The sequence below is a fragment of the Echiichthys vipera genome, assembly GCF_963691815.1.
Source record: "Echiichthys vipera genome assembly, chromosome: 7".
In the NCBI taxonomy this organism is placed as follows: domain Eukaryota; kingdom Metazoa; phylum Chordata; class Actinopteri; order Perciformes; family Trachinidae; genus Echiichthys; species Echiichthys vipera.
The window spans coordinates 8,369,495-8,389,959 of NC_139832.1; the positions used below are offsets into that span (position 1 = coordinate 8,369,495).

The 20,465-nt window shown below is 42.9% G+C and overlaps 1 protein-coding gene across 1 annotated transcript; it reads right to left on the reverse strand.

Annotated features, from left to right (window-relative positions):
- Positions 1–1,175: 1,175 nt before the first annotated feature.
- On the reverse strand, positions 1,176–20,434 carry eea1 (early endosome antigen 1). The gene is made up of 29 exons (XM_083917176.1): positions 20,317–20,434; positions 16,838–16,915; positions 16,592–16,704; positions 16,425–16,479; positions 16,270–16,335; positions 16,115–16,145; positions 15,931–16,035; positions 15,520–15,641; positions 15,104–15,259; positions 14,169–14,285; positions 12,424–12,762; positions 12,053–12,202; positions 11,271–11,390; positions 10,514–10,717; positions 9,951–10,151; positions 9,660–9,773; positions 9,328–9,483; positions 9,064–9,203; positions 8,557–8,887; positions 8,333–8,434; positions 8,047–8,241; positions 7,673–7,855; positions 6,710–6,895; positions 6,485–6,616; positions 5,579–5,764; positions 5,231–5,469; positions 4,128–4,248; positions 3,934–4,032; positions 1,176–3,841 (listed from the first exon to the last, which is right to left on the reverse strand). The coding sequence occupies exons 1-29, from the start codon at positions 20,338–20,340 to the stop codon at positions 3,719–3,721; spliced, it is 4,188 nt and encodes a 1,395-aa protein (XP_083773302.1). The 5' UTR covers positions 20,341–20,434; the 3' UTR covers positions 1,176–3,718.
- Positions 20,435–20,465: the final 31 nt, after the last annotated feature.

Sequence of the window (20,465 nt, forward strand, 5' to 3'; positions counted from 1 at the left end):
TTTTCCCTTTTTAAGAACACACTTGATTTATATCAAAATTTCATTTTCACAAAATTGTTTTACCGCAAGTTCTATTTAGTAGCATTTTTTCTACCTTTTGACCACATCTCATGTTCTTCAACCGTAGTTTTTAAAGGCAATTTTTAAGCAACTGGGCAAACTCAGTACTACTGTATGAACAGGAGCTCCAGAAGAGCCACTACAGATGTCCGTCCTCCACAGAGCTGGGTCTGTCTGACGTTCCTGCCTGTAATAGGGAAGGTTTTCGTTGCCACCGTACTCTACAGGGGAATGATTGGGTCAATGTAAATCATAAATAAGTCAAAGAGTGTGGTCTTTACCCAGTCTGTAGAGTGTCCCGTGATAACTTTTGTTATGATTTGGCACTATACATAAAATTGAATTGAATTGAATTAAATAGGGATGGGAATTAAGAAACGCTAACGAATTGGAACTGGAATGGTAGACCTCCGAGTTAATCGATTCCCTTTCCTGAATTAAGAGAGAAAGCTGTACAACACATGAGATGACAAAACTGTTGTGCTGAGGCTGAAAACCTGTGTGGGCTGACTTTCTTCTACACTGAAAATGGATCAGGATTCAATAAGGATATTGATAAAGAATCATACTGATAAGCAGAAGCGATAATGGCACTGGTATCTAAGAATCTTATCAACTCCCATCCCTACTTAACAGACCTTGAGGACTTGAGACTTGCTTAACATTGATAAATACTTGACTCAGTCAACTGAATGGTGTTATGTATTCGGAAACGTTTGTATTCTCAAAACATGATGGGGTGATTTAATGCAATGCATGCAAATCTGGAAAGCAGGGTGCAACAGTTTTTATTATGTTGAAATTAAAACTCAACTTTTCATGATCACTGTCATTTAACTGATTTAAATGTGGAAACAGGTAAATCATTGGAACGTCGTGAGTGAACTTATAGCAGGGACTCGACTCGACTTCTCACAATAACTAGTGACTTGCTTGAGACTCACCTCTGCAGCAAGATACAGATTTAGTTATACATTTTAAGAAGTATTCTACATAACACAAGTTGAAATGTCTGTCTATTCTCAAACCCCCAACACAAGAAATTAGAAACATACTGTAGGTTTTATTTAGGTTTGTCATGACGATGAATTAGAAAATCAACTGGTGCGTGTGAAACATAAATTACATTATTTCTCTCATCCCTTCAGGTGGACCGAGGTCACCCAGTCTGTGGTAAAACATGGTGCGTGTCACCGCTAACAGTGAGAAGTGACGTACAAGACATTGGCCTAAGGCACACCTTCACAACTATCAAATATGATGACTCTAAACATGGAGAAAACATGTGAGCCACAGGCCAGTTAAGTCGTCATGCATGACAACTGACAGCAACACAAAGCAAGCCACAATTCAGTGTTTACAGGTCTGTGGTGCCTCTTTTTGTATAAACAAAAAAAAAGCCATGAGTAAGACAATGATGAGTCCACACACATTTTCACTGTTGTCATGTTTCAACATCCACAAGTGTTATATATTTCCTTTTTCTCTGTCATTACAAACATTTACAAAGATAATTATGACAGCCTTAATATTAATGAGCAGTTGCGTACATCAGGGCTAGAAATGCTGAAGCCGGTATAAACATGGGTGTTCCTAAACGTTTATGGCTGGGTTCTCATACGGACAAGCCCAGAATACAATAAGGTGCAAATCATCTCTCTAGGTTTTTAAGGGACTGTACAGTTTGATAGATAAATCACAAATCCTTGATCAAATGCAGGCAATGACGCAACATTTGTGATCTCTAAGGTTTAGAAATAGTGCTTTTTCCTGTGCCTATCTGAGGTAGACATAACAAAAACCGACGCGACATAAAAAGAAACGGGTGTTCTTGAGAGCTTGCAGCTGAGATGGACATTGGGTTTTTTGAGCATGCAAGCATAAAGAGCTAATTTGGTAAGTCTGAAACGAGCTGCTTGTTGCAAAAATACCAGAACAGCCTGCACTGTCGCCTGGCTTACAGTGTTTTCGCCTGCTCCAGTCTTTAGACGATTGCACAAAAGATCTTACCAATATTGTCAACAACTATAAATTATACAAAGCAGGAATGAACTTCGGCGACATCCCCGAACAACGCGGCAGGGATACTGAGGTCAACGTTCATACAGTGCATCACACAGCAGGCCTACACGCACACGCACGCGCACACACACACAACACACACACACAAGCAGCAGGAACATGAAATTTTAAAAATAAACATGCAGGCACCTTCAACGACTGCATTGACAGTCTGCAGAAAGCACCACGATTTGCAGGAAAATGAACACGCAAAGAGAAACATGGCACAGCAAAAACACCCGACTGTACACGAGAGCCTCTCAGATGGTCATACATGCTGTGTTCAAGATTTAAGAAAAAGAAAAAAAAGTAGGACCCTGTGATTTAAAACTCAAAGCTTCCAAAGAGACCCTTAGAAAAATACTGAATTATGAAACGAGCTCGGGGTTTTCATCTCGGCTGTTTTTCCTGCTGCAGACATTCTTTGGTCGTGAAATAGGCTGAACACATCAACTTCAACAAATACAGAACACGCTGCCGCACAAAGGAAACATGCAGTAACGGAGTCCTTGTCAGGGTTGATCGTGAGTCCTGTACAGAAAATCGCTGGTGCATAAATCGACTGATGTATTGTTTTTTTTGATGGGTGGCTTTTTACACTTGAGGATTTATCGTACCAAATATAATGTTTTACTTTTGCTCTGTGTGTGTTATACTGTACAACACAAAAGGATCTAGTGCTCTTTACCAACGCGAATGTACAACACATAATGCATATTCTTACATTTACAATATCTAGTTTATATTTTTATCCAAAAGTCCAAAAAACATCAAATTAAAACGTTAGCTTATTAAAACCTACACACTTTGGTCGCCTTGTTTTGGGGCCAAATGAACTGGTGTTAGAATTTTATTCTGTTTAAACAGAAATAATGATTTCCTGAAGAAGTATGTTCCTCAAAAAAACAAATACGCTTGCGCACTCACATGTCAAATCTGCATTTCATATTTGAAATAGTTAAACTAAAAAAAATCAGCTTCAAGTTCAACTTTATCCCTATAAAAATGAGAATTAAAATGTCTTAGTGATCCGATTGATGAAAATATGTCACATTCCGTATTTACAGATTGTTCTTTCCTTGACTAAATAGTTACCTGCATTTACCTTTGTAGGGCAGCGGTGAATTCAAACTTCCCTATTACAATATTTACTTCCTCCAGTCACTCGCGCAGTGTCACGCTGACCTTCTTGCAACATACACAGCAGCCACCTTGCACTTGCTAATGATCCCACACAACGATGGAGATGGTGAATATAAACTTAAAGAGATGGATGGTGTTTAGTTCTCGCTGTCTCTGCTCTCTGGCAGTCCACAGGAGTAGTAAAGGCACAAAAACAGATACAGACAATCCCAACCAATCTCACTCCGTTCCCATCACGGGGCTCTGGTGTCTCTTCATTAAAACCCTCCAGTTATTTCCCTCCACACCAGAGCAGGAAGTGGGAATCTTTGCACCGGGTCCGTCCTTAATAGTGCACATTAAATATGACAAAGACATGCCTTCTTCTGCCAGCTAGGTAGGAACTGGAAGGAAAGGGGGATAGGGAGGGGGGTAAGGGGTTTTGTTTGGGGAAGGTAAAGGGATGGGAGGGAAATCAGCCTTGGAGCTCCTCAAAGCAAGTCTCGCAGACCCGCACTGGCTTTTTATGGGACGGTGTGAGGGCGTTTCTCGATGAACACTCGGCACAAAAAATGTTGCCGCAGTGTCTGCAGTGGTGCTGGGTATTCAAAGAGGAGAAGGAGAGATAACAGTTAAATGTGCTTGCTGTTGTCCGTAAGCATCAATCCCTAAAATAACTTTGATTCTTACCCTCCTGATAGTGACACTGAAGCCTTTCCCGCAGGCCATGCAGTTCTGCACTTCATGATCCTCGGTCCACTTCCTGGTCAGACTCTGGGACTGCTTGATCTAAAAGCACCAACTGCAGGTGTTACAACCCGAGTGTCTACGACAAACCGCTGACAATCATTTTTTCTGTAAATGTAAAATGTGTTGTGAGCGACCTGGAGCGACTGGTTCTCTCTGCCGAGCTCCTGCATGGCTGCCGTCGTGTCGTCCAGCTTCCTCCTCAGCTCCACCAACTTGGCCTGCAGTTTCTCTATCTCGCCTTCACCCTTCACACACCTGAAACAACCACAGGACACTGATGATTTGTGTGTACCTGTCGGGAGAATTTTCTCACCACCTGATGGGTTTTGTTAATAAATACTTTGAATGCCCGGTGTTTAAATTGTTACAATTCAATTTTGACTAATCACTTTGCACTACATAAATATTGTACATGCAAGTACAGCCTAATCTACTGCATTTATGCATGTAAAGCATTTAATGCTGATTCTTAAACCAATTAACCGGCTGACTCACAAGTGAGGGACTTGCAAGTGAGCACATTCAACAGCCTACAATAGGCTTAATACATAATTAATTTCATAAGGTGATTTTAATCGCACGGTGGTGTGGAGGTTAGCACTGTTGCCTCACAGCAAGACGGTTACTGGTTCCAAACCGGGCTGGGGCCCTTCTGTGTTTGCATGTTCTCCCCGTGTCAGCGTGGGTTCTCTCCGGGTTCTGCAGCTTCCTCCAAGAGTCCAAAGACTTGCACGTTAATTGATTACTCTAAATTTCCCCTAGGTGTGAATGTAAGTGGGAGTGGTTATCTGTCTCTGTCTGTCTCTATGTGTCCTGTGATGGACTGGAGTCCTGTCCAGGGAGTACAGCGTCTCACGCCCAATTAAGACATGACAGGGTCATTTAAAATGATAATTTAGTCTCTCTTATATTAAGAAGATTTCAATAAATGTATTAACCAACAAAGGAAAAATCCTGGTTACCTCTGAGGCCTGCAGATGCAAGTGGTTTCAATAATCTGAATGAAAGCAAAGTGTGACTTTGGGTTACACAGTTTTCCCTTAACCTTTCAGCTGCTGACTCAAGTCATCACATCTGAGTACATCTATTGTGTGCAACAAGAGCTGAGGGATTAAAACATTCCTCTCTTTTGCCACTTTAACTTGAAATACTTGTAATAACCTACATATTTGTATAAAACAAAGAGTTATTAATTGCAGGGTGACCTGTTGTTGAAAGAGAAACTATATCAACTCGCCTCTCTAAAAGAGCCCGTCTCTCGTCCTGGTTGTTCTGGACGGTGGCCTCCAGCACAGCGATCTCTCCTCTCAGCTCATCCGTCTGCTTCTCCAGTTCGCCGACTCTCCGTTGGCTGCCCTGCCACTCTCTCTTCAGCGTGGCCACGTTTTCATTCAGAGCCGTCACCTGCACACCAATCTTAGCTTCTGCCTCCTCCCCGCGCTTCACCTGCTCTTCTCTTGCTCGCTTCTCTGCCAACTTGGGGACGAAGCATTGATCATTTCACAAAAAGGTATCAAAAAGGGAAGTAAATGACATTTCATCCACTCATTTAAAACATTTGGAGGAATTTAGCAAGTGAGCCTACCAACTGATCCTGAACATCCTTTGTTTGTGCGAGGAGCTGCTCCTCTCTCTGGCCCCTGCCGTCCTTGGTGGCCTGGTGCTCTTTCTGCTCCTGCTCGAGGGTCTTCTGTGCTGCCTCCACTTGAGCCTGCAGCTCCAGCTTCTGTTGGATCAACATCTGCTTGGCTTCCCGCAACTCACCCAGCTCCTGAAAAGCAACAAATGTAGCTCAATGTACAATAGTTGGTCGTTAGAGGCACTTGAAGATGCAGTGACTCATGTCATGTTAAACTTTAAAGGCTTGAGCAGGTTTGAGCTTAGGAAGTTATTTCTCTGACAACAGCTTCGGATCAATCTTAAGACAGCTTTGAAGAGCCGACGAATCCGAACCTCCTGTTAAATTGTGGACTCAAGCACGCACAGTTATAACTCTGAAGAATGTGACCCTGATGACCTGCAGTATTCAGGAGTTAAGCTGTTTACATAAGACACAAGCATGAGAAGCAGGTCACGTCAGCCACTATGGGACATGCATTGTACTGTTAAAATGACGTGCTTCAACAAAATATGCCGTAAAAGCTCCTTGTATGCCAACACCACATCTCCTAAATGTCCTCAAATGTCTCAACCCCTCGTCCCCTCGTATACTAATTAGACATGTACTAAATGGCCATGTTAATATAGAACATGAAGTGTATATATAAATTGTACATGCACTTTGCTGGCAATCATCCAGGAATAGCACCTTGATAAGACCGGAAACTGTGTCATACCGGATGTGCCCGGATGGGGACAATACCAGTGAACAGTGTACGTGTGGTAACACAGAGACACTAGTTTTCTCAGGAATATTCCAGCCTCTTTCTTCCCCTTTTTATATCAAAGTAAAGACATCGTTAGCTGTTGCTTTTTATAAATCATGACTGACCTTCTCACTCTTCTCTGTTACTGCTTTTAAATCAGAAGTCATTCTGGTGTTATTTTTTTCCAGGACACTCTTGGCTTTGTTAAGCTCCTCCACTTTACTCCTCTCCTTCTCCAGCTCCTCCTTAATTTGTCCCTGGGTGGGTAAGCACACATTACAATATATGAACTTAATCACATCGGGTAATGCGAGTGTTTATGTCTATATGGGGTAATCCGTTTGTCTGACCTGTTGCTTCTGTAGTCCCTTAAGGGTTTGTTCTTGCTGTTGGAGCTTCTGGTCCTGTTGTGCCAGCTCCTGCTCCAACGAGCTCCGGCTCGTCTGCAGATCCTGGATCTGAGCCTCTAAACCTGTCTGATGGGTACGGTTAGTGGCCAGCTCCTCCTGAGCCAAGTTCAGCTTCTCCTCTGATGCCTGCAGTCGAAAAAAAGGAGCAACAGGCACTATGAGAGCTGGACAGAGTGTGTGTTCATTTTGTATTTTATTCATCAGTTTGCAATTCCAGAATCAATCAACACCCCTCTCTACCTTTAACACAATTAGTTTAAAGGGATGCAGCATCACAGATTCTGAATTCAATGTCAATGCTTAAAGTTATAACAACGTTTCATTTTGTGTTGATTTTGGAAGCCCCTGTGGACAAAAGCGGTATTCTTTCCACAAGCACCACCGCCTTGTGTCTTAAGGATCTGTGGGCCTCCCTTTAGAAAACCTCTCCTTTTACTGCAGCAGGGTGTGACTGTCTGCCCCGCTCGACCCTGGTTCTGGTTCTCCCGTGCCTCCGTGCAGTCGTGAGCTCCAAATCCTGCAGCCGCAGATGGACCCTGCTGCAGTTTCTCTCCAAACAACCGACACATGCAATGGAACTTCCCGCCGAAGTTTATGTACAGGTTGTCCTAAACCACATGCAAGATCCTCCCCGAGCACCACCGTGTCTTTTGTCGGCCCCATCTGGATCTGGCAGGAGAAGGCGCTGCAGCAAAGCCGGATCTGGGTCTGCTTTGTCTTTGTTCAATTTACGATTAACTATATAGACATAGCTAATATTGTCTCTGATGGTCTTGTTTGCTTATGCAGGTGATACAAAGGCCGTAAATTAAAACTACCATAGCCTGTTAAAAACTCCTTGTACTAACAATAAATTAAGCCATTATTGGGATCTACTCCTCCAGCCCTTCTGCATAAACCTACCTTTAGGTCTTGACGCAGGGCAGAGACCTCAGACTCTTTGCCATAGAAGTCAGACTGAAGCTTATTGAGGTCTTCCTGCTTTTGCTCCAAGGCCTTCTGCAGCTCTGTTGTCCGACTGTTCTCAGAGGCCAGCTCCTTGCCGAGTCCTGACACCTGAGCCTTCAGCTTACTCTCCTCCTCCGTCTGGAGGTAAGAGTCCAATACACACATTCATAAACATAAGGCAGCACACAAATTACTTCAACACAATCATGTGGAAAATACAGTTAACATCAATCCTCTCAAAGAACTGGAGGTGTAGATCTGTGGTTAAGTATGATGACGGTTGTCAGCAGTATGCACGTCTGTTTGTGTATGTAAAAAATGCTACTTGCCTTCTTGACATTAACTTCTTGTAACTCTGACACTTGGCCCTTCAGTTTCTTCATCTCCTCCTCAAAGGACCCCTGGGCCGTCTTGAGTTGTTCCTGCAGCTTCTTCAGCTCCTTCTCTTTTTCCTTCAGCGCCCCCTGAGTCTTTGAGTGCTGCTGCTCCAATGTGGTCAGCTGCACCTTTGACTTTTTCTCAGCCTGAAATTGGTAGAAAACGCAGCAAGTCTTTAGGTTAAAACAGACATTTAGAAAGAATAAGGCTTGATCTTCCACTTTATCAGAAGCTTACCTCTCCCATCTGCTCCAACTGTTCTTTAGATTCTTTCATTGCCTTGGTGATGGCCTCGTTATTCTTAAGAAGCTCTTGTCTGGCCTTCTCATTGGACTTTTCCTGAGGATTAAGACAGATTAATGTTGTGAATGTCCTGGTGACGTAATCAGGTGGCTATTTGTTACTCCTGGTTACAAAACAAATTTCCCCAAGTGATCTAAACCACAGCTTTCTGAACCTACCTTCTCTTCCATTGCTGACTTGTGGTTCTTCCTCTCTGTGTCCAGTTGACTCCGACTCTCTTTCAGTGCCTTATTAGCCTTTCCTAGATTCTCCTGTGTGGAGGCAAGCTCCTTCCTTTGAACTTCTTTCTCTTGTTGGGCCTTTTGTAAGTCTACTGTCAGGCTCTGAACTTTCCTGTCCGACTCTGCATGCTGAGTCTTTCCCTCCTGAGACACCTTGTCCAGGTCCACCTTCAGAGCAGCTTTATCCTGCTCACTGCGCTCCAGCTGCTGCTGAATGTCACTCAAATGAGATGTTTTTTTCTTTAACTCCTCTTGTAGTGTTGTAGCCCTTAACAGTGGAAAGTCATTAGGGACAGTTAATTAAAATAGAGTGGAACAAACCCTAATAAAAAATACTAGCATCACTAAAATACTAATAAACACAAGATTAATTAAAGGTGCATTTAAATATGTATAGAAGTCACTTGCAAGTCTTAGTGATATATCACCAGTACAGTATCTCACCCTGCTTTCTCTGTTTCCAGCGAGCGCTGCAGCTCCTTGGCTTTCCGTTTGACCTCTGACCCCTCCTTCTGCAGCTTCTGCACTTCTTGCTGCACCTGGTCCCGTATGGTCTGCAACTCCCCAACCTGAGACTCCAGTTTCTGTCAGATTATAACAGCTGATTACTTTAGGAAAAAAAATAGATGCATGTAATAACAGGGACACAAAGGCCAGGATTGTTTACAGTCAAACATCAGGTACTCACGATTAAGACTCAACACAAACCTTATTGAGCCCCTCCAGCTGCTCTATACGCTGTTCTGAGGCCATTAGTTTGTCTTTGCATTCCTTCAGACTGGCGTCTATCTGTGTGCACTGCTCCTGTCTCTCCTTGAGCCTCTGGGCCTGCTCCTCCACCTTCTTCTGAGCTTTATTCAACTCCTTTACAAGATAGTGGGAGAGGGTGCAGGAAGTGAGAAGGGTGAAGCAGGAGAAGGAAGAAAACGACATATAAGTCAGAGAGTGACACAAAAAGGTCAAAGTCATACAGTGGCACAGTGAAACAGTGGAACATCGGTGGCACAGTGGAACATCAGTGGCACAAAGAAGGAGCTAACCTGCTGCTTGTCCTGCAGTGCATGCTGAGCGGTCTCCAGGTTGTTTTCCAGGTTTGCCTTCTGTGCAGCCTTGGCTGCCTCTGCAGACAGGAGCATTTCTGTCTTTGCCTTCAGCTGAAGAAAAACAGACCCACAGAAACATTGTTTATCAGTATAAGAAGATCTGTAGGGAATCATATTGTTTTTGAATCAGTCCTTCCAAACTGTCTATGAATACAAACTGGACAACAATATCAATGACGTCACATTATGTTGTTAAACACATATTGCACATGCGTGTGAGAGGTTTACCTGAGCATCCAGCTGGGCTACTTTCTCCTTGCTGTCTGCGAGCTGGGCGGTAAGTTCAGTGACAGAGGTCTCCAGGAGGTGGGCTCGGTCCTGGGCTGAACGCAGCAGGGTCTTCTGCTCCTGGACCTGCTTGTGAAGGTTATCCTGGGCTTGCTTGTTGCTCTCTGATTGGTTCTTCAGCTTGTCTGTCAACTGTGTAACCTTTAAGACCCAAATAAAAAAAAGTTGTATTAGCTCAAAATTGACCAATAGTTCCCTGTTATTGTTAAATAAAACCTTTCTATATGATGCAAGTTTATAATCTACACTGCAGGTTTTAAATGTGACAACACATTTATGAGTTGTGTGGTGGCATGTGCTTTTTGTCACTTTTGTAGTACAGAGAAGTACGAGTAAGAACATGAAAGTGAACCTGTGTGTGTGTGTGTGTGTGTGTGTGTGTGTGTGTGTGTGTGTGTGTGTGTGTGTGTGTGTGTGTGTGTGTGTGTGTGTGTGTGTGTGTGTGTGTGTGTGTGTGTGTGTGTGTGTGTGTGTGTGTGTGTGTGTGTGTGGTTGGCACTCACCTGTTCTTGAAGTCCATGGTTTTTCTCCTTTAGCTGGTTGAGCACAGCCGTCTCTCCCTCCCCGGCCTGGATCTTGGCACACAAGTCTTCTCTCTCGGTTTCCAGCTGGCTCACAATGTCCTTACTCTTCTGCAGCAGAGCCTCCAGGTTCTGGATCTTCTGGTCCTTATCGCCGATCTGACGCAGCACCTGCTCCAGGTCATTCTACAGCATGAAGACAGCAGAACAGAGAGAAAACATTAGGTATTACGGCAGAAATATTTATTTTTATGTTGTGTGTGAGGTTTATATTAAGATCTACTGTAGATGTTAAATGCTATCAGAATAATGTAAAATATGATCTTTTACTTCCCATTAACTGTCTACACACATGGGCTTTAAATATTAATCCTTTCACTTAAATTTCCTAATAATATCAATAAATAAAGGTAAAAAATGTTATTCTGGCCTGTACAATTATGGTGCAAAACCTTTGTATAATGTACATAACTACATTTTCAACTACTTCATGCTTGAGGGCAGCTTTATGAACAAGTGAGCTAAAGCCTGAAATCAAATGAAACCATCATCACAGCAGTATCACCTGACATCCTTTTGACTCTCCTCTGAGGTCATTTGTTAGTTTGTATAAGGCTACGAGGCGCACTTTCTAAGTAGAAACTCTAGATGATGTTAAAGTCACTGTACAGCGCAGCCTCTCCTGGTTTTACCGACTACACTATGGTAATGGTAAAGAGGTTTTTTTTGTGAACGGTACCTGTGCCTCGCGGAGTTTGCCGTTTGTGTTTTGTTGCAGCGCCTGCAGCTCCTGGTGTTGCTGCTTGGCTTTCTCCAGCTGGTGCTGCAGGTCAGTATTCTTAATGGCACTCTCCTTCATCTACAAGAGAGAAAAGCAAAGCACTTTCATTCATTTTCCTGTACCAAACAGTTCAAAGCATCAGAAGTTTCATCACCATTAACGTTAAGATTTTTAATTACAAATCAACATCAATTATTATTTTTTTTACATGTCTAGTTATTCTGCACAGTTGCAGAGACGATTATGCTACACTTAAATGATTTGCAATATACTATATGTAAAATAAGATTCCTGAGGTGGCTGCGTAGGATTGTTTCTGGCTTGTGTGATCCAAACATTTCTCATTAATCCAGATCATTGTCAAGTCAAAAAGTCAAAATGTATTGACAGAACACAGATGATGGAGCGGGGCTATGAAGTCAAAAATATGGCGACTGATTCACAAAGCTTCATTTGAAAACCTCAACAGAAGCTTTGAATGGTACACTTCTATTATTTTCCTCCATTTGTTTTTTGTTTTTACTGTAAACCTAGATGCATTGTTAATTTAATTCTGTGTACTGTTTATGTATTTTCAGTCAACAACAGTTACATAAACCTAACCTTGCATATCTTACAGCATGCATATCTTACGATGCACACTTTAACATCAGACACATTTATTTACAGATGTTCCGTCTGCTTTGTTACATTATTTCAGTTCCCCTGCAGCGATCATTAAGGGTCCATCTGACGCCTACCTGTTCTTCTGCACGGGACAGTTTGAGCTGCAGGTCAGCTGCTTGCTGCTCTCGGTCTTTCAGTTTCTCCCCAGACAGCTGCCTCTGTTCTTTAAGACGACCTTGCACCTCACCCAGCTGCCTCTCCGCTTCCAGCAGTTTGGCGTGCAGCTAGGAGGAGCACACAGAGAGAGGAGTGATGATAAAGATGGAAGACACATGATAATAGTTTTAGCAAGAAATACCACATATACTTGAAAGAAGAAAGTGGATGTCTGGAATCAGGGATTTATTTCTTTGTCAGTTCCATCTTTGTATCATTTTCTTTCACTTTGCTTCATTCAATTTTAAGCAAAAACAGATTTACATGAGCCTCTGTCCGCTCTGCTCACCTGACTGATCTCAGTCTGCTGCTGAGCACCATGGCTGTCTTTTTCTTCCCTCTGCTGTTCCAACTGTTTCCTCTCAACCTTCAGCTCTGCGTGCTTTACCTCCAGCTCCGTAATCTCACTCTTTAACTTTGCTACCTCCTCAGCCCTCTCTCCGATCTCCGTCTGGGCCTTCTGCAAGGAGGCTTCGGCTCCTGTGGCCCGGGCCTGGAGCTCTTGAACCTCCAGCTCCCTCTCTCTCAGGCTTCCTTGAGCTCCCTTCTTGGCAGCCTTCTCCGCTCCCAGACGCTCGTCCATCTCTTGATACTCTTTCTCCTTACGTGCAAGCTTTTCAGACAGGCTCTGCGAGAGCAGGAGAGGACAACATGAGGCAGACTGCCCAGATGTTTGTAAATTATAGGAGTGAAAGATATCCCTGAGTAGAATTGAGAGCCAGGGAACAAATAAGTGAAAGACAAAAGGGGTTAATAACAGTTTTTGGACTTCTCTCTAGGGAGTAGGGTCTCATGAAAAAGAATAAAAATGAACAGTGTTTGAAAGGTTAATCAGAAAAGGTTTGAGTCATCAATTAAGCTATGCTGCAACATTCTACATGAAAACAGTTGGCGTGTTAGGAACTGCAACAAGGCCCAAACACCCACAACTCCGATTTTAACTATGGAAAAGAACAGCTGTCAAGAGTAAAGTGAAGTATGGCATTTCCAGGGGAAGGTTTACGACACAGGACTTTGAATACCATGGCATGTGAACACACTTACCCTGGTGTAAGCTCTGGCAGTAAACTTAAAAACATGGTGCTAAAGAACAAAATGTTGTTAATAGTGGAACATGCTGCTAACTAGGGGATGTGACAGGGTACCTGGACTTCACAGCGGTTCAATAAACCTCTGCAGGTCGTCACAGCAACTGGCCAACATTAACAACTCTCCGATTTTCTTTATCCCTTTCCTTCCTACGGCCTTTGCTGTCCTTCTCTTGTGTCATTGTCACAGCTCCCTGGTCTCTACTCTCTAATCCTGGAGATACAGACCAAGGAAAACCAGACCCTGTTGGAAGTTCACCTGTCTATCCAATTCTGATCCTCTGTGTATCACTGACCGCTCCATCACTTTTATGTGTCTATTCCCACAAGATAAGTATCTGTATCAGGTCTCAAGTATCCTGTTGCGAGGGAAAGAGTGGGTAGGGGGCAACATACTGGATGTCTAGTTCTGTAATCCCCCTCTTACCCGGAAAACCTACTTGGCAGGGAGGGCATCGGCATGCCTGGTGTGGGAGGATTTAATCTTTGGCAGGAACCCTCTGCCTCCATTCCCCAGTTCTCGTTACAACAGTGCAATTACCTGTGATTGTGTTCCACCCCAAGTGACAAAGCCGGCATGGCAGAGATCCCCCCCTGCTGGTTTAATTATAGAGCTGCGTGTAATTTTGTATCAACATGTCTAGGTAGCCAAAGAGGGCTGGTGACGGAAGGGCTTTGTGATGATGCTTGATACCAAGCAACAGAGGAAGGTTTGCAGAAACTGAGATGCCGTGGTCTGTACTTGAGGGACAGCTGGCAAGGCTGATTAACATTGCTGAAGTCAATCCTACACAAGCCATTGCTGTAATGTGTGGCAGATGCCCCTGAGACATATTTGTGTCTGAAGTAATCTGCTGAGAGTGACAAAACTGTCACATGATTCAATAATTGTAGTTGGGGGTGTGTGTGTGTGGGGGGGTTGGGTGGGGGGGGGGGGGGTATGTACCTGGCTTTGCTGCTGCAAATTATTCAGATTGCTCTGCAGCTCATGGATCTGTTGTGTGTAGACAGCTGCTTCCTGTGGACCCTTCTCCAGCTCTGCTCTTAGTTGGGATATGGTCATCTGCAATACAATAGACACGTGTCACACTCTGTTGCTAACCGCTGAGTGCACATTCAAAGAACTGAAGCACCACAGGGACATTACTGACATAAAAGAAGGAAACAAACTCAAAATGGATTAGTAACACTGAGGATTCAGTCCTGCAAAAACCCAACAAAAACATAAAGAGGCAACACACAGTAAAAATAAAATAAAACTTAAAAAACGTTCTGAAAACTTCTCAAACTTATAGAAACTCAAAAAGATGAACTCAAGATTGGGGCCAACTTGAAACAACATGTTTTACCTCCAGTTTACGAATCTTGAAGAAAGAGATGTGAGTGTTGTGGAGGGATACAGTTTGTTAGGAGCAGAAGAAGAAGGGGAGGGAAAGAGAGACACAGACAAAGGTAAGTCACGATACGACAGCAAACGGCCAATCTGCAACACAGAGCAGATGCTACTGGGAAGAGAGGATAAATAATCGTATTGATCAGGTAACATTTTATTGTGACAACATCATTCTGTTGCAGCATTAAGAAGATCATTTTATACATTATATTGTATTTTTTATCAGAACTATTTCAGAAGTTATATCAGAGCTATTTCTGAACATGTATCTAACGAGTAGGCGGGCCTGAGCAAACGACAGGTGAAATGGAAAGGGGGTCAAGGGGGACTACAATCTTATAGATGATTATGCAAACTGTGGCCATCAACATGGTGTGCATGTTTATGTGTTTCGGCCTTTTTTATGTTGCGACTGTGGGGAAAAAAACAGTTAAAGTGAGAATCAACAGAGCTGCATTTCAAGACATCAAGTGATTTGGGCCTCTCACCTCTGAGGTAGTGTAATTAGCCTGCAGCTGCTCGTAGTGGGTTCTGAGGCGTTCAGACTCTTCCTCCCTCGCACGGGTCATACTGTCCATCAGTGTCTGGACCTGCACCAGCTCCTTCTGCAGCACCTCCACGTCCTCCACTCCTGGTCGCTGCAGCTAGGGGGCAGAGCAGAGGCACTGGGTTAAAGCAGAGATAAGAAGGGCAGACAGTTGGGACAACAGGCTTTTCGGTATCAAGATCCATGAAAACTAGATCCCGAGCAATAGCTGAAATATTCAAGTGTATATGGATTTTTTGAAAGTTTTACTTCATCGTGTTGATTCTATGTTATCGTTTCAAACGGTCTACACAAAGTATGTCTAAAGCAAAGTGAGAAGAGAATAAATACCAAATGGAAACTTAGTGTGTGCTGTACCAGTTCTGTTTGGAGACTCTCATTCTCCTGCTTCTCTTTCTGGAGCTGTTCGGTCAGTTTGCCCAGCCTCTGGTCAGCCGCCTCCCTAAGGCTCCTCTCCTCATCATAGCGGGACTTTAAGTCTGTCAGATTCAACGATTCAAAATATTCCATAATGTCCGAATGAAAAAAAACTCAAATAGCTCACCTCTTCCCACCATCCATCTGATTTGAGGAAAACATTATCCGTGTAAAATGCAAAACCTGATGCCTTTAGTCCGTAACGCCAAATGTTGAAGAAACAACTCAACTACACTAAAACACAATGGACTGATTGAGCTTAACAGTGTTCTAGTAAAAGACTACTTCAGTGTTGTTAAATGATTCAGACCCACAGACACAGGCCTCACAGTTTCCTGGTGCCACACTAACCTACTATCTCCGTGGCCAGCTGGGCAGCCTTCTGCTCAAACAGGTCTTTCATCTGCTTGATGTTGAACTTTTCGGTCTCTGCTTCGTTCAACTTCTTTTCAAGGGCTGGGAAAAGAGCACCGCATATTAACGACAGATGTTTAAAATCTTTTTCACAGCGATCTTAAATACAAATCACCCCTACCTGAATCTTCTGAGCCCGTCGGTCCATCATTCTGTGGAATGGAGGGAAAGATAGAAACGTACACAGTAAGAGTAAGCATTGCCATCATGTTTCATAAAGCGGTTTTAGATTTAGAAAGCCATCATAATAAATATAAAATATCTTGAAGGAATTACTTGCTTCAGGTGTCCTTGGACTTTGTCTAACTCCTTCTTGAGCTCTTCAGAGAACCACTTTTCCTCCTAATCCGGTGTGAACACACACACACACAAAATATTTATTGAACCAACCATTTACACACCTTTTGTCGGGTTCAGACACTCCACTCTACCTTTAGCGAAGCATGCAGGTCCTGAACCTCTTGCCGCAGCATTGTAAGGTCTTCCCTAAAAGGTAGAAAACAGCATGTTTGCAAAAATATCACAAACAAAAATTCTGTCACCGTGAGATCACACTAATTGTCAAAATGAAGGCAACATTAATATCTCCACGTCTCACCGCGTGGGGGCCATATGAGCGGGAAAGTCTCCGGTGTCATGGAAGAGCTCATAGTGCTTGAAGAGCTCCTCTGCAGAGTTGTGAGACTTCATGCACTGAGGACAGATGAAGCCCTGCACACAGAAACACAGCGTAAGAATCAACTATGTGATAATAAATTCCCTCAATTCTGCAGCCCTGCTTCCAGGATGGAAAAAAAAAAACTAGAAAATGTATCAAGTAAGAAAGAACATTTATCCATGTTACCTCAGACGTCTGATCATGGTTAAGGTCGGTACTAGGCTGCTCTGACTCTGCATTCTGGGAGCCTCCCTTCCCTGGAGTCTGGAGAGGAGAAAGTACACGTTATTAGCCTGAATGCATAAAAGCACGGTGTGCACATTTGTTTAATAACCTGAGAGGAGCAGTTAAGAAATTGTAGGGAGAAGATTTGTATCCCCTTTAATGGATTATAATCACTATTTTCAGTTTTCTCTAATAAATTAACACACTATATTCCAGAAACATTAGCAATATTTGTGTCTGTCTTTGTCTCTCTCTGTCCATCTGTCTGTCTTTTCTATCTTTCTCTCTCCTTTTCTTCCTCCCCAATCGGTGCAGACAGATGTGCGTCCTCCACAGAGCTGGGTCTGTCTGACGTTCCTGCCTGTAATAGGGAAGGTTTTCGTTGCCACCGTGCTCTACGGGGGAATTGTTGGGTCTGTGTAAATCATAAATAAGTCATAGAGTGTGGTCTTTACCTAGTTTGTAAAGTGTCCTGAGATAACTTTTGTTATGATTTGGCACTATAAATAAAATTGAATTTAATTGAATTCAACATAAACCTCTGGCTTTGATGTGTGTGCTCTTGACTTGCATTGTTTGCTTTGTTTGCAAATTGGTTAATGCCGGATCAAGTGAACAATAATTCACTTCAGAAAAGAACGGTGAGGCTTCCCAGAAAAGAGGCCCAGGCTTGGTCATGGCCCACACGTCTCAAAAACAACTGTGCTGGAATCGACTTAGAAGGCTTAAACAAATGTTGTGAAAACAATATTTTGAAAGCATGAATATTTGTATCACCATGGAATTACAGTATTTTGTGTCACCAGTTCTCCCAGTTGCTGTATAATGTCTATTACAAAAAGTCTTCACCCCCACTTGGACTTTTTCCCAGGTTTTATCTTGACACAAGTCAACTTATCCTCATGCTTCTTTGCAAAACCTTCAAAAGCTTTGTCACGTTTCGTGGAGATCGTGGGTGAAACGCAATTTTCAAATCCAGCCACAAATTCCATGTTGGATTGAGGTCTGGATTCTGATTTGGCCACTCCACAATATTGTTTTGCAGCTGCTAGATTTCTCTATAATTTGCTATGTTTATTTTTCCCTCAACCATCAAAACCTTGCCTCCTGCAGAGTGACGCTGACACCACCTAGCTTTAAGTTAGGGATGGTCTCACACAACTTTTGGTAAACACTAGCCCAGATGTCATATGAGGAAGTTCTTCTCGAAGATTTATGGCTGTTCCCTATATTTCTTTCTATTTTTAATGAATGACTTTGTGTAAAAGATATTCCTGCCATGGACATTTTCTTGTATCCTTGACCTGACTCCCCCTGTTGCTTTACAATATCCATGTTGTTGCTGCTAATGTTTCATGATACAGTTTTTGAAATGTCGAACCAGCTATTGGATAATTGTGCATTTGACTGCAGGCGTTCCCGGTTTCAATTCAACTTTGGGATTATTAACCATTATTTGACGTTGTAAAAAGAATACTCTGCCTCTGGCTTACAGTGTTTATTAATGACTGTAATCTAAATACTATGTGGTATTAGTAATAGGTTCACTTCAGCTCAGTCTACTGGAGCACAAATATATCAGTAGGCAGTGAAGTGCTACTGGTGGTCCATTCACAAAAAGGGTTGCCTGGGCTGGTGCTAGTCCACATGAATGAATCAGGTGAATACTTGGGTGTGTGTGTGTGTGTGTGTGTTGGGAGGGGGACCTTTAGCACTTTGAACAGAGTTATGTCAGGGCCTATTGGGCGGTAGATAAACACCACTCTGAGGGCAGGCTAAGCATTTGCATCATGGAACAACCTTTGACCCAACTCACACAAACTACATACATAAGACAGCACTACACTGACGTTGCCATAAATAATATATTTAAACACAGGACATGCGTATATGAGAACATAACCTTTTATGGGGGGATATATTGTACGGCCTTAAATAGACTGACAACATGACTTGTGTCCACCTTAAACACCCTTCAGCATGATAAATTGCAATAAATTCAGATCAAGGGGGCTATAGTAGGTCTGACGCAGAACAGTAATAAAAATCATTGTAATCATCATCTTGGCAAACTTTTTCATGTGGAGGACAGCTGTTTTTTAGTTCAAGGACCCTTTAACTGAAAGAGAGACGAGGCAGGGTCTCTACTAGACTAGGACAGATGTCCGTCCTCCACAGGGCTGGGTCTGTCTGACGTTCCTGCCTGTTATAGGGAAGGTTTTCGTTGCCACCGTACTCTACGGGGGAATTGTTGGGTCTATGTAAATCATAAATAAGTCATAGAGTGTGTTCTTTACCGAGTTTGTAAAGTGACCTGAGATAACTTTTGTTATGATTTGGCACTATAAATAAAGTTGAATACTACAAATACTGTATTGAATATTTAATTGGGCCTAACAGCTATGGTGGCCTAAAGCCTATACACAAACCTTTAATGGTGCATAAAATACTAAGATATTACAATGACCATTTTTAACATACATCATATGTTAATGCTCAACATACATTTAGAAGGCACGTTGAATCCTTAGACACAATTGTGCACACCAGTGATAATAACTGTGCTCTAAGCTACACGGTTGGACTCATTTTAATGTATAATGTCCATCCTTATATATCCAATATTTGTTTTGTCTCCTAAATGTTTGCAATTAAATTTCCTTGGAGGCTCCTGGTGTGACAATCCCTGACCTAAGATTTTCCTGTTTTACAAGGCCGGGAATGTAGTGATGCATGTTAACGTTCGCAATGCACTGTGGGGAATGTAGTCCTAAGTAAAAAGCTAGCTGAGAAGCTAACCCCTGTTACATCTACATGTCAGTACAGGCGACGAGCTGGTAATTTGTCTCGAACAACAATAACAACATTAACATTAGGATAAGCTAAATTAATTAAAACAAATGTTAATGTTGCGTTCAGCCAACTGACACAGGACTACAGCAACAGTCAATCTGTGGCTAACGTCTGCGTTAGCTTGTGATGAGTGGACGATGAATTAACTACTGTTGCAACACAGCTAGCTAACGGGGAACACGAAAATAAAATGAGTCAACAGCTAAGCACTTTTGCTATTTTATTCCTTACTCGACTAACCCTGCTCAGGTGGACATGCTAATGAGTATTAGTGTACGTTACTGGAACAGGTGCTAGCTTGCTATCACTGTCAAGAGTAGCATCAACCAATCGAACCCAGTTAGCATCCATGGACAAGGAGCGCTCGATTTGGTCACTCCTAACTGACGGCGTAGCGTTTAAGCCACTCCTATTGGCTAAAATGAAAAGCCCCGCCCACCCACTCCAACCCGTGTGTTAAAACGCGCGTCCCCCACCATGAAAACAGACAAGCATTAGGCCCTGTGTGTCTCCCAAGCAAAAACGACTCGGTTTAACCCCAAACAAAAAGCGAAACGGGAGTTGACTTTGTTGAACTGGACGCTTACCATTTGAAGGATCCGTCTGAGCATGGCCTCGACTCTGTTTGTCCCCGATAAAATCCAATCAGTTTGATCTAAATACAAAGTTTACGTCGCTGTACAACGAACACCTGACCGAGCTCAGGAAGCAGCGGCGAATGGGCGGGGTCACGGGG

What these genes read in the sequence shown, in the direction of transcription:
- eea1 (XM_083917176.1), bottom strand. Translation starts at nt 20,340, where the DNA reads ATGCTCAGACGGATCCTTCAAATG. An exon ending in AGCAGACTGAGATCAGTCAG is followed by an intron (nt 12,203 to 12,423) that starts GTGAGCAGAGCG and finishes TGCTCCTCCTAG; the next exon opens with CTGCACGCCAAACTGCTGGA. An exon ending in AGTCAGCAATGGAAGAGAAG is followed by an intron (nt 8,435 to 8,556) that starts GTAGGTTCAGAA and finishes CTTAATCCTCAG; the next exon opens with GAAAAGTCCAATGAGAAGGC.